Source organism: Bufo gargarizans, chromosome 4, assembly GCF_014858855.1.
Source record: "Bufo gargarizans isolate SCDJY-AF-19 chromosome 4, ASM1485885v1, whole genome shotgun sequence".
Lineage (NCBI taxonomy): Eukaryota > Metazoa > Chordata > Amphibia > Anura > Bufonidae > Bufo > Bufo gargarizans.
In genome coordinates, this window is record NC_058083.1 from 333234372 (window position 1) to 333248326 (window position 13955).

The 13955-nt window shown below is 42.3% G+C and overlaps 1 protein-coding gene across 1 annotated transcript in view; it reads right to left on the minus strand.

The window, feature by feature from the left end:
* Positions 1-6328: 6328 nt before the first annotated feature.
* Positions 6329-13955, minus strand: part of EZR (ezrin) — a 66795-nt gene continuing 59168 nt past the window's right edge. The window contains exons 12-14 of the mRNA XM_044289527.1: positions 12057-12149; positions 7456-7701; positions 6329-7090 (exon numbers count right to left, since the gene is read on the minus strand). Of these exons, the coding sequence (XP_044145462.1) occupies positions 6926-7090; positions 7456-7701; positions 12057-12149 (504 nt within the window). The 3' untranslated portion in view covers positions 6329-6925. The remainder of the gene's footprint in view (positions 7091-7455; positions 7702-12056; positions 12150-13955) is intronic.

Below are 13955 nucleotides of genomic sequence, written 5' to 3' on the forward strand. Positions count from 1 at the left end.
GAACAGTGCAGAAGGAAAGGTGTAGGGTAAAAAATATACATAAACCTCTTAATTTTATGTATACTAATAAAACCGGTGAACTGGAATTAGTGATGTGTGAGAAGGACTATGACATAGTGGGAATAACTGAGACATGGCTGGATGATAGCTACGACTAGGCAGTTAATGTACAGGGTTACAGTCTGTTTAGAAAGGATTGCAAAAACCGTAGAGGGCTCTGCCTTAATGTAAAGTCCTGTCTAAAGCCCACAGTCCGAGAAGATATAAGTGAGGGACATGAACATGTGGAGTCACTGTGGGTAGAAATACATGGAGGCAAAAACTATAATAAAAAACTAATAGGAGTTTATTATACACCACCTAATATACCAGAGTCCACATAAAATCTACTACTAAACGAGATAAACAAGGCGGCAAATCATAATGAGGTTGTTATTATGGGGGACTTCAACTACCCAGATATAGACTGGGAAACTGAAACCTTTATATCTCATAAAGGAAACATGTTCTTGGCAATAACTATAGATAATTACTTTTCCCAACTGGTTCAGGACCCGACTAGAGGGACAGCCATACTGGACTTAGTATTAACCAATAGACCTGACAGAACAACAGATGTGCAGGTCAGGGGACACCTGGGAAATAGTGACCATAAAGTAATAACCTTCAAATTATCATTCAAAACAGTGTTTCTTCAGGGAGGAACAAAAACACCAAACTTCAAAAAAGCTAAATTTAGCTAACTAAAGCTATTAAACATTTTTTTTCTCCACTGTATTCACTGAGGAAAATAAACTGTCAGATGAAATGCAGAATGTAAAAGTAAATTCCCCATTAAAAGTGCCCTGTCTGACTCAGGAAGAAGTACAGCGGCGTCTTAAAAAGATTAAAATAGACAAATTGCCGGAACCAGATGGCATACACCCCCGTATCCTAAGAGAATTAGGTAATGTCATAGCCAGGCCCTTATTACTATTTAAGGCCCTTATTACTGATATTTAAGGACTCTTTATTGAAAAAGGGTCCAAAAACATACCCTGGAAACTGTTTGAAGGTTTTCTAAGAGATGCTGTATTAGAGTACCTCAATGAAAATAAGCGAATAACGCAATATCAGCATGACTTCATGAGAGATCGGTCATGTCAAACTAATTTAACCAGTTTCTATGAGGAGGTAAGTTCTAGACTTGACAGCGGCGAATCAATGGATGTCATATATCTGGACTTCTCCAAAGCATTTGACACTGTACCACATGAAAGGTTAGTATATAAAATGAGAATGCTTGGACTGGGAGAAAATGTCTGTAGGTGGGTAAGTAACTGGCTCAGTAATAGAAAACAGAGGGTGGTTATTAATGGTACACACTCAGATTGGATCACTGTCACTAGTGGAGTACCTCAGGGTTCAGTATTGGGCCCTATTCTTTTCAATAAATGTATTAATGATTTTGTAGCAGGCTTGCACAGTAAAATATAAATTTTTGCAAATGACTCTAAACTGTGTAAAATAATTAACACGGAAGAGGACAGTATACTGCTACAAAGGGATCTGGATAGATTGGAGGCTTGGGCAGATAAGTGGCACATGAGGTTTAACACTGACAAATGTAAGGTTTTGCACATGGGAAGAAATAATGCAAGTCACCCGTACATACTAAATGGTAAAACACTGGGTAACACTGACATAGAAAAGGACCTAGGAATTAGGGCTGCACGATATATCGCAAAATTAATCGAATTGCGATAATCTGCAAATGCGATATGGCGATTTGGCCGACCCAAAAATGCCGCGATAATATATGAAGGGGCCCCGCGCACATAACTGGCTTTGTGTGTAAAGTATTATACTAGTGTGTGAAACAATCTCTCTCCTATTGATAACAGGTCCAGCCTTTGTACTCACTTTCAGGATGAATGCACTGCAGCGAGCTGGCCGGCTGGCGCGTGACTGACGTCACTTAGTAACGCTCCTGCTTCCTGAAGTGGGAGGAGCGTTACTAAGTGACGTCAGTCATGCGCCGGCCGGCCAGCTCGCTGCATTGCATTCATAGTGACAGTGAGTACAGAGGCTAGCCATGTTATCAATAGGAGAGAGATTGTTTTACACACTAGTAAAATACTTTAAACACAAATCCAGTTATGTGCGCAGTTTAGGACACATAGGGCCATGAGGGGGACCAGCATAAGATGCTATATGTCTTATGCTGGCCCCCCTCATGGCCCTATGTGTCATAGCACACATGCCCTATAACAGCGTCCTCCACAGATCCACCCCATAACAGCGTCCTCCACAGATCCACCCCATAACAGCGTCCTCCACAGATCCACCCCATAACAGCGTCCTCCACAGATCCACCCCATAACAGCGCATCATCCACAGATCCACCCCAAAACAGCGCATCATTCACAGATCCACCCCATAACAGCGCATCATCCACAGATCCACCCCATAACAGCGCATCATCCACAGATCCACCCCATAACAACGCATCATCCACAGATCCACCCCATAACAGCGCATCATCCACAGATCCACCCCATAACAGCGCATCATCCACAGATCCACCCCATAACAGCGCATCATCCACAGATCCCCCATAACTATGTCATACCCAGCCACGTCAGCAGCTCATATGGGAAAATCCAAGCAAATAGACCTCTAGCACAATTCCCTTAAAATATTGCATCGCATATCGTTATCGCAATTTTTAGGGCCCTAATCGCACAAAATTCCCATATCGTGCAGCCCTACTAGGAATTTTAGTTAACAGGAAACTAAGCTGTAGAAACCAGTGTCAGACAGCTGCTGCCAAGGCCAAAAAGATAATGGTTGCATCAAAAGGGGCATAGAAAATTTCACTGGTATAACTGATATATGGTATACGTTCCACCTATCAAAATCAAATCACTGTCGTTTGGAACGCTACATTTCTGTTAAAACTGTTACTTTATTAATCAGAAAAACAAAAGGGAAGGGGGACTAACCTATATTAAAATTCTAGGACACCATCCATTCAGTATAGGGTCGATATGAGGACCTATAAGCCGCATACACGGTAAATGCAGCTGCGGATGGGGTCACTAGAAATGCCGCAGGCTAGTGCTATACTGCAAGTGAAAGCAGAGGGCCATGGGGCCGTGCTAATTGATTCCACAGAAGTAAGCACTAAGGTGCGGTCAGTGTGCTCTGAATCACTACCAGCTCATGGATCCCTCGACTAAAGTTATGGATAGACTAATCCAGTGATAAACATCTGCCTGCAGAAGCCGATCTCAATTGAATCCATCCGTTCATGTGAAACGGATGTCTAAGAATCGGCCCTGCAGACACGAATCACTGGATCTAAGCTAAGCTGGGTGAAACAGGCAGATCTGGATTGCTGTTGCTCATCTAACTGCAGAGGGCTGAGAACCGCAGACCTCAACTGCAGTGTGAGCGCAAAGCAGATACAAATGAACATTGATTCATCCCCACACCACACTCAACGCGTTTCGCCATAAGGCTCGTCAGGAGCGTGTATCTGTGGTTCGCAGGATAAATATTCAAAGCTGCTGAGCCTCCATTACAGAGGCTGCAGCTGTAAGTACGAGGTGGCCGAGATGCCCGTGATGAGAACATAGTCCTGCCACTTTACAAATCACTGGTCAGACCACACATGGAGTACCATGTATAGTTCTGGGCTCCTGTGAACAAGGCAGACACAGCAGACCTGGAGAGGGTTCAGAGGAGGGCAACTAAAGTAATAACTGGAAATTATCAAAATTAAGGTTATTCACTTAAAAAAAAAAAAAAGGGAGATCTAATAACTATGTATAAATATATCAGGGGTCAGTACAGAGATCTCTCCCATCGTCTATTTATCCCTAGGACTGTGACGGGGAAAAATCCTCTGCGTCTGGAGGAAAGAAGGTTTGTACACAAACATAGAAGAGGATTCTTTACGGTAAGAGCAGTGAGACTATGGAACTCTCTGCCTGAGGAGGTGGTGATGGTGAGTTCACTAAAGGAGTTCAAGAGGGGCCTGGATGTATTTCTGGAGTGGAATAATATTACAGGCTATAGCTCCTAGAGATGGGTCGTTGATCCAGATTGTTATTCTGATTGGAGTCGGGAAGGAATTTTTTCCCCTTAAGTGGGGAAAATTGACTTCTACCTCACAGGGTTTTTTGCCTTCCTCAGGATAACAGGCCGAACTGGATGGACAAATGTCTTTTTTCGGCCTCATAAACTATGCAACTATTGCATTGCCCTTTAGGCTTAAAAAAATAATAATTCCAGTAGGTCTTTTTACGTGTATTACAGGCTCTGTCCTCTTTGGAGTGAAATCCATCAGATGCTTTCTCGATCTGTAGCCCTCATCTCTGGTCTTCTGAAAGCTCATGCACACTTTAAAGAGGAGCTGTCGCCAAGAAATGCAATGCAATCTGAAAGCACCATGTTATAGAGCTGGAAATAAATGTATACATCAATCCACTCAGCTTCTCCTGCTCTATAACATACTGCTTTCAGATTGCATTTAATTTTTTGGTGACAGGTCCTCTTTAAGCTAAATTCATATCAGTGTGATAAGTAATCAGCTTCGCACCGTCAGTATTTGGTTATTGTTTTTCATCAGTAGCTGTAAACCAGGAGTGGATCAAAAACATGGGAGGGGCAGAAATCTTTCTATTATACTTTTTACTGTAGATTCCACTTGTAATTTTGGCTTACAAATACTGACCATGTGAAACTGAAGTGAGTGTTTATGAGCTCTCAGGAGACCAGTGATCAGGGCTACAGGCTGAGTGGTCAGACAGCATTTCTGGTGGATTTGCCTGTGAAAGTATAAAGAAGTCTCCAACACAGTGATCCCTCAACTTACAACAGCCTCAGGATACAATATTTTCAACATACAGTACAATGGTTCTTCTTGGGCAATGATAACAAAGCCAAAATCAACATACAATACCTCAGCCTCAGACACTGTGACTGGCTGGAAGATCCACCTATTCAACATGGGCGTTTCACTGGTAAAACACCTGTGTTGACTGTCTAGAAGCTCCTCTAGTCAGTACAGTGCAGCACTACATGTCACTGGTAACGGTCAGTACAGAACAAGACTAGCTGCTTCTTTGAACACCAGGTAAGGGCATCTCCATGTTATTTTCTGGCACAGTGTGTTCTCTACAAGCATCTGAAGAAGCTCCTGTCTTTATCATAGAAAGTAATTTACAACTTTCAGCAGCCATTAATGTAAGGATTTTCTTTATTTGTATAAATTTTTTTTCTTTAAACCTAGTTTCCTCTTATTTTGGGATGACATTTTAAACGGGTTATCCGCGCCGCTGCTGCTGCTTCTCCCCGTGCGTGAATAAAAACATCTGGTGTCGGAGGGGGGAGCCAATGGCAGGCGGTGACTGGGAGGAGCCTCCCTAATATCGTGTGTGATGCTTGGCAGGATCGTCCCTCTCTGCCATTTCCCCCCCCCCCCCCCCCCCAACACTGGGTGTTTGTATTCGCGTACAGGGAGAACGGCGGCACGGGGAGCCAGGTAAGTATATTCAATATGAGGAGCCTGGCGTATGGGGGAGCTTTTTATAGTCTTTGATAACCCCTTTAAGGCTTTGGCACAAGTTACTAGTTTTAAATAGTTATAGTCTCGAGTTACAATAGTTTCCACTTACAATGGTCATACTAGGCCAATTAATATTGTAACTTGAGGGACCACTTGCATATATGAAACCATGCTTGAAAAGTTGTAATAAAGACCTTTTGGACAGTGCAATAATTAAAAGAAATGCATTCAAAGATGTTCACAGCCTCTAAGTGCTCATAAGGAATAATTTTGTTATTATGAACCTTAATAACTGTGAAAGGAGTTGTCCTTAAATATTAGGCTACTTTCACACTAGTGTTTTGGCTTACCGTTTGTGAGATCCGTTCAGGGCTCTCAAAAGCCCTAATGCATTCCAAATGTAAAAGGATCCGCTCAGAATGCACCAGTTTGCCTCCGTTCAGTCACCATTCCGCTTTGGAGGCGGACACCAAAACTCTTCCTGCAGCGTTTTGCTGTCCGCATGACGAAGCGGAGCCAAACGGATCAGTTCTGGCACACAATGTAAGTCAATAGGGACGGATCCATTTTCTCTGACACAATAGAAAACGGATCCATCCCCCATTGACTTTCAATGGAGTTCAAGACGGATCCATCATGGTTATGGAAGTTCATGACGGATGTATGTGGTTGTATTACTGTAACGGAAGCGTTTTTACAGATCCATAAAAAACGCTAGTGTGAAAGTAGCCTTACAGTAAAAGCCCTAAATTCACCCACATGGTCATGGTAATAAACGGTTTAACATAGTTTTAGTTTTATTTGAAGTTCTTAACACTTTAAAACTTTGATCTCAGTTAAATGTTACCCAGCCAGGAGTAAATACAGATTTTTGATGGTGAAAATTACACAGATCAAATGTATGGCACAATATTCACCCGGAAATCTTTAATTACAGGCATACACCAATGCAATTTACATAAAAAAAATAGTAAAAACATGACCCATTGGCATCAGTGTATTAATCAGGTGCCAAACTGCTAACCAGATCAAATTGTAATCAAGCCTTACAAACATTTCTTTAAATGTTCTACAAAGACAAGCCTTTTGGCACCATAACATTAATATTATTTCATTGTAGCTTGATAAACATAATTTCTAAAAACAAAAACAAAAAAACTATTAATCTTAAATAATTGGTGCAAAAATGTGCTGCGGTTGCATATGGCAGCCGTAATGCATTTTGGCCCCGGTAACTATGAAGACCTGCTAGCTCTCTAGTGGAGGAAAAACATTTTTTTTCTTTTGCAGCTATCATGAGTCAACTATAAAATGTTATAACACATGGACCCTTCAGTACATCCTTAATAGTGTAATGACTGTGTTTGTCCATTACATTGCTTCAAATTCGTCAATTCTCTGTTTGGTGTTGCCCTGCCGGATTTGTCTCAGGGTCTTGTATTTGTCACGGCCCATTTGTACATTTTGTGTATGCAAGACGTCATTGTGTGTCTTCTTGCCGTCATCCCGAGCTTGAGAAAGCTCATTTGTCAAAGCCTGGTGAGAGAAATGTAGATGTATTTAATGTCCTCTTTTGACTTACTATAGAGCTACAACCGTATGCTATAAAATGCAATTTCTACTACCCAGCCAATAAGCTGTTCCTGTATAGCTTTGTGTAGTAGATGGAACTGGATACTGCAGCGCTGCTCCCATTAAAGCTAATGGGCACGGTGCTGCAGTAACTAGCTCTGTCCACTATACAATGGGGGGAGCTATCCTAAAGATAGGCTATCAATATAAAAAATCCTGGAATACCCCTTGGAGGCATATATACAAAACAAAGTAACCAACTATTGTTTTATTAGGAAAAAAACATCCATTCAGCATAATAATATAATAGCTCAGAAGGCGGCACTCACCATTAGCTGCCTCTGTACACGCTCATTCTTCTCTGCCTCAGTGATACGCGTCTCCTCTTTGCGGTCGTCTTGGAAATTGTCATAGGTGAATTCTGCACTGTATTCTACTCCTTCACCATCTGGCAAGTACTCGTTGACATACTCCCTGACGGGTTCATATACTGGTGGAGGTGGAAGTGGGGGAGTATTCATGGCCATCTGCAATTCCTCCTTTGTCCGAACGAGATCATTTTGAGCTTCTGTTGCCTGTTAACCAAACAATGTGCATTTCCTTTAGTCCACACCTTAGAATTTCAAATTGTTAAAAGCATATTGAGTCCACACAAAGTACTGTCATTTGTAAGCGGCAGAATGCAGGAACTACTGAATCTGGTTATCGTTCAAGTAAGGTCATTTTTCTGTTTCAGGCTTTGGGCCTGGAGTAAGTTTAACACATGAACTAATTTAAAACACCATAAATGGTAATAATTCGTGTTGAGCGAATCGGGTTCGGATTACTCAATCTGAACCTGATTAGTTAGAAAATTTTGTTTACAATTTCTCCTCGGTAGCACGCTAAAATGTATGGGCTCCGCAGAGGCCTTGAAACCCTTGCTGCAAATAACGAGACACTTGCTTTGTCTCACGTCTATGAGGTTACATTTTGATTATGTGCATATATTACGGTTTGAAAATCTGAAGCTGAACTCTGCTTTGCTAATGAGATTTTGAAACCGTAGTTTATATACATTTATATGCGCAAAATCGAAGTGTAATGTCATAGACGCGAGACCATACATGTTGGCATGCTACGGAGGAGATATTGTAAAATACGTTTTCAAATTAATTGGGTTTGATTCACTCATGCCTAGTAATAATAATACTTCTAATATACAGCGAGATGGATTTTCCCCATACACCTTTATAACATGTCAAACAGACTGTTCAGACCCAACTGCTAGCAATCTACGTACAAATAACTAGGTATTTCTTACTGCTGGATCCTCGCTAATCTGTGAGAATCAGTCCATCTTTGTACGGTGATGTGAACCGTAAGAGACTGGGTTACTTCTAGGGGCTGCACTCACACTTCTACATCACGCTGAAGTAACTGAATAAAAAAAAACGAATCCTTTTGCGACGATGTGGAGTTTTACAGCCTCTCTTAAGGTGGCCATACGCATTAGTCTAAGGCCTCTTTCACACTACCGTTTTTTTTTCCGTTTTGCGGTCCGTTTTTTGCGTTCCGTATACGGTCCGTATACGGAACCATTCATTTCAATGGTTCCGCAAAAAAACGGAATGTGTTCCGTATGCATTCCGTTCCGTATTTCCGTTTTTCCGTTCCGTTGAAAAGATAGAACATGTCCTATATTTGGCCGCAAATCACGGTCCGTGGCTCCATTCAAGTCAATGGGCCCGCAAAAAAAACGGAACACATACGGAAATGCATCCGTATGTCTTCCGTATCCGTTCCGTTTTTTGCGGAACCATCTATTGAAAATGTTATGCCCAGCCCAATTTTTTATATGAAATTACTGTATACTGTATTTGCCATACGGAAAAACGGAACGGAACAACGGAACGGAAACGGAACCACAACGGAAGCAAAAAACGGAACAACGGATCCGTGAAAAACGGAACGCAAAACACTGAATTCAACATACTGTAGTGTGAAAGAGGCCTAAAGTGGATTTCAACCAAAACTTAAAGGAGTTGTCCGGGTTCAGAGCTGAACCTGGACATACCCACATTTTCACGCCTCCGGCCCCTGGATTGCGCAGGGCATGGGTTTCTTTTTTCACCTCCTCACACTGTAGGCGGAGACTTCCGCTCAGCAGTGTATTCGGTGATGTTACCGGCTCTGATGGGTTGGTTATAGCGCTGCCCTAGCCATTTTACAGGTCAGGGCAGAGCTAAAGCCTGCCCTGCTCGCTGCTGAGCGGAAGCCTCCTCCTAGCAGTAGCAGTCCCTAAGGAGAGCCCGGTACGTCATTGGAACTCCATAAACTGTCTCTGCCCTGCATGATTCAGCGCTAAGGAGAGCAGGAAATGCTCCAATTGCGCATAACAGGGGGCTGTCTGGGTGAAATTGTGGGTATGTCCGGGCCGATAAATTTAGATCATTATCATCTTAAAAGAAATTAGCCATGTTTAATATTTGTGTCCTAGTCGGAAGAAAGAACCTTAGTTTAAAAAAAAAAAAAAGTCATTCATGAACAAAAATTTTGTTTCCAGAAAGATCTTTCGCCCATCACCTGCTTTCAGTGAACGTGTACGGCCAGCCTGAACAACTGTAATGGCTAATATGTACTACAGGGTGTATGGACGTGTCTGTGAAGTAATCGTTCACTAGATGATTGTTTGTTCAACCATCAACCATCTTCTATCTCAGGAATCAGCAACCTCCGGCACTCCAGCTGTTCAGAAACTACAGCTCCCGCTTCATTCTATGGGAGTGAAAAGAACAGCCAAACATGTTTGCATGCTGGGAGTTGTAGCTTCACAGCCGCTGGAGTGCCGAAGGTTGCTGATTCCTGTTCTATCTTATGGCTGCCTTAAGAGTACACCTACTCCGGATAATCGGCAAAATCAGCATGAATTACATGTGGATTTCTCATGGATTTCACCCTGTCTATTGCCAAAACAAGGAATCCATGGTGGAAATCCACAGCACAAATTGACTGGCTGCTGATTTAAAATTCAATCAGTACGTGGATACCATAAGCTAATCTCATCCACTTTGCAGGTACTACTGTAATATGCGGTTGATTTACCGCACACAAATCCACGACAGTAAATTGAGGTTTATCTGTCCTGAGCAGATGTACTCAACCAGCTGACAGATGTACGGACAATTGTCTAAGTGTACTTTTAGCTGATTCTACCACAAACGCCAGCTGCAGCAGGGTGAAGAAGAAAAAACTTTTAGCTGATTCTACCACAAACGCCAGCTGCAGCAGGGTGAAGAAGAAAAACATTTCCTAACGTTTGATTGATGGTTAATTATGCCATAAACTGCAGGATTTGGCTGATTACAGAATTATAAAAAATGATGGTTATCTCAGCTTGTCTATGAACCTTAAAATAATAATAGTTATTATGACAGAGTAAATAACATCATAAATACTGCAGTAAACTGTTTTGGCCCTGAGCACTTTCACTTCTGTTTTACTGCTGTGCTCCTTTAGGCTAGTTGCACACTAGTGTTTACCGATCCGGCATTACTGGACGATGCTCGAATGCTGTCCGGCCCCATTAACTATAATGGGGTCCGACTGTGATCCGGCCACAACCCGGGAAATAAATTGTATGCCGGAACAGCCTGTCGAAAGGCTGTGTCGGCATGGTGAAACAGGCCTTACTGAATAGGCTTCACCCGTGTCTATTTGCATCCCTTGGCAGGGTTCATCATCTTACGGTTTCTAAATTTCAATCAAATCCCAAATCTATTTAGAATGAAAGGTTGTAAGGGGTTCTCCAGCACTGCAAACACATGGCTGCTCTAATCCAAAAACGGCACCGCTCCTGTTCACAGACTGTGTGCGGTACTGCAGTGCTGCCCCACTGACTCCAATTAAGCTGAGCTGCAATACTAGACACAACCCATGGACAGGGGTGGTGCTGTTTTGGGATGAAAATAGCCATGTTTTCTAATACTGGACAACCCTTTTAATGATAGTGGTTGAACCTAGAAATTTCGCTGGGTCTGGCCAACCAGCTTATGCGTACGTGGACCATTTGACTCTCCAGCAGTTGGGATTCAAAATGCCCAATCCTTTTCTTCTTGGGAAGATATGCATAAGCCTCCCCCAGTTCAAAACACATGCATGCTTGGCTGAACCAAGTGAGAAGGTGCATGTATTGTGGGTCAGCTGACAGCTATCTGAAATATATAGCCATCTTTGCATGAGATGCAAATCATGGCAATGACAGGCTGTTTTTTTTTTGCAGCAAACAACAATGGAGTTGCATAATGTAATCCACTTTCTCACTGGACATTGCACAGTATACACAACAGCCCAAAATAACATAAAAGCATATTAGGCTAGTTTCACACTAGCGTTCGTCGGTCCGCTCGTGAGCTCCGTTTGAAGGAGCTCACGAGCGGACCCGAACGCCTCCGTCCAGCCCTGATGCAGTCTGAATGGAGCGGATCCGCTCAGACTGCATCAGTCTGGCGGCGTTCAGCCTCCGCTCGCCTCCGCACGGCCAGGCGGACAGCTAGCTGTCCGCCTGGCCGTGCGGAGGCGAGCGGATCCGTTCCGACTTACAATGTAAGTCAATGGGAACGGATCCGCTTGAAGATGACACCATATGGCTCAATCTTCAAGCGGATCCGTCCCCCATTGACTTTACATTGAAGGTCTGAACGGATCCGCTCAGGCATCTTGCGCACTTAGAAATTTTTCTAAGTTATTAATGCAGACGGATCCGTACTGAACGGAGCCTCCGTCTGCATTAATATGATCAGATCCGTTCAGAACGGATCCGATCAAGCGCTAGTGTGAAAGTAGCCTTAGTAAGTGCTCAGAAAAAAAGACTAATGGCTAAGTTTAGGGGCGTGCATATTATAATTTTAAAGAGTGTATATAGTGTAAAATAAGAAATGTGGCTCCATACCCGCATTTGCCATGTACCAACTTCCACTTCCTTAGCTCGTCTTGCTTCCTCCAGAAGAGTAATCCTGGTTGTATACTCAGCCAGCTCTGCAGCCTAAAGGACAACGACAAAGGAAAGTCTTTACGGCATCTCTGTGCAAGTATCATCTTATCCACTGAAACTAAGCAAATAGTGACAGGAAATATAGGCATTCACATATGATTTTTCTTCTTGCTAACAGTCCTGTGACCATTTATCGTGACATATTTTCACATCAGGCAGAAAAGGGGTACCTTTAGATTAATTTTATGATCTGTTTGGGTGCACTTATACAAATCAATATTATTTGGATCCTGAAGCTTTACAGGAAGCTAACCTATTCTTTATGTGGAATTTAGATATAAACTGCATATATAGCTAAGAGATAGTGAATGTAATGATTACAAAGTCCAATAGATGGCAGCAAACTTGTGTAGCATACCGAAACAAACACATTAGGAGGCATTTACTACTAATAGAATTACTGTAGTCATAAAGTGAATACAGTCATATTTCTCTATCTGGCATCCATAGTTGCCACCAGTTATCCAGGACTGCCAATGGTGAGGGTGATCACAAGATGTGCCCGCTCTGACAACGTCAAATTACAGGTGTCACTTGCCTTTAAAGATAGGATGTCAGGGATGAATATAACTATTTAGGCTGACATCATATGCAAACTGACTTTCTGAGCAGACACACCCATTGAAGGGGTTTTCTGGAACCAATACTGATGGCCTATGCTTAGGATAGGTAATCAATTTCAGAACAGTTGTGGTGGCAGTAGATGGACGACCTTCATTTAAATAAACAGCGCTACAGTCCCATTCACACCACTACCCAGTGTGCTGAGCACAGCTGATAGATGAGGATAATGGGAGTCAAAGCCTGACTGATCTGATATTGATGGTCAATCCTAAGGATAGGTCATCAATATTAGGTTTGCAGATAACCCTTTTAACAAACAATGTTAAAGTTGCAGGTACAGTTAGGTCCATATATATTTGGACACTGACAAATTTTGTTTTACCTGGTTACTAAAACATATTCAAGTTATAGTTATATAATGGACATAAAGTCCAGACTTTTAGCTTTCATTTGAGGGTATCCACATTAAAATTGGATGAAGGGTTTAGAAGTTTCAGCTCCTTTACATGTGGCCCCCTGTTTTTAAGGGACCAAAAGTAATTGGACAATTGACTCAAAGGCTATTTCATGGGCAGGTGTGGGCAATTTCTTCATTATTTCACTCTCTATTAAGCACATAAAAGGCCTGGAGTTGATTTGACGTGTGGTGCTTGCATTTTGAAGATTTTGCTGAGAAGTAAACACGCGATCAAAGGAGCTCTCCATGCAGGTGAAACAAGCCACCCTACATCTGGGATAACAGGAAAAACCCGTCCGAGAAATTGCTACACTATTAGGAGTGGCAAAATCTACAGTTTGGTACATTCTGAGATAGAAAGTACTGGTGACCTCAACCATGCAAAGGGAACTGGACGCCCACGGAAGACAACAGTGGTGGATGATCGCAGAATAATTACCATGGTGAGAGAAACCCCTTCACAACAGCCAACCAAGTGAACAACACTCTCCAGGATATAGGCGTATCAATATCCAAATCTACTATAAAGAGAAGACTACATGAAAGTAAATACAGAGGGTTCGCTGCACGGTGTAAGCCACTCATAAGCCTCAATAATAAGAAGGCCAGATTGGACTTTGCTAAAAAAAACATCTTAAAAACCAGCACACTTCTGGAAGAGCATTCTTTGGACAGATGAAACCAAGATCAACCTCTACCAGAATGATGGAAAGAAAAAAGTATAGCGAAGGCATGGTACAGCTCATTATCCAAAGCATACCACATCATCTGTAAAA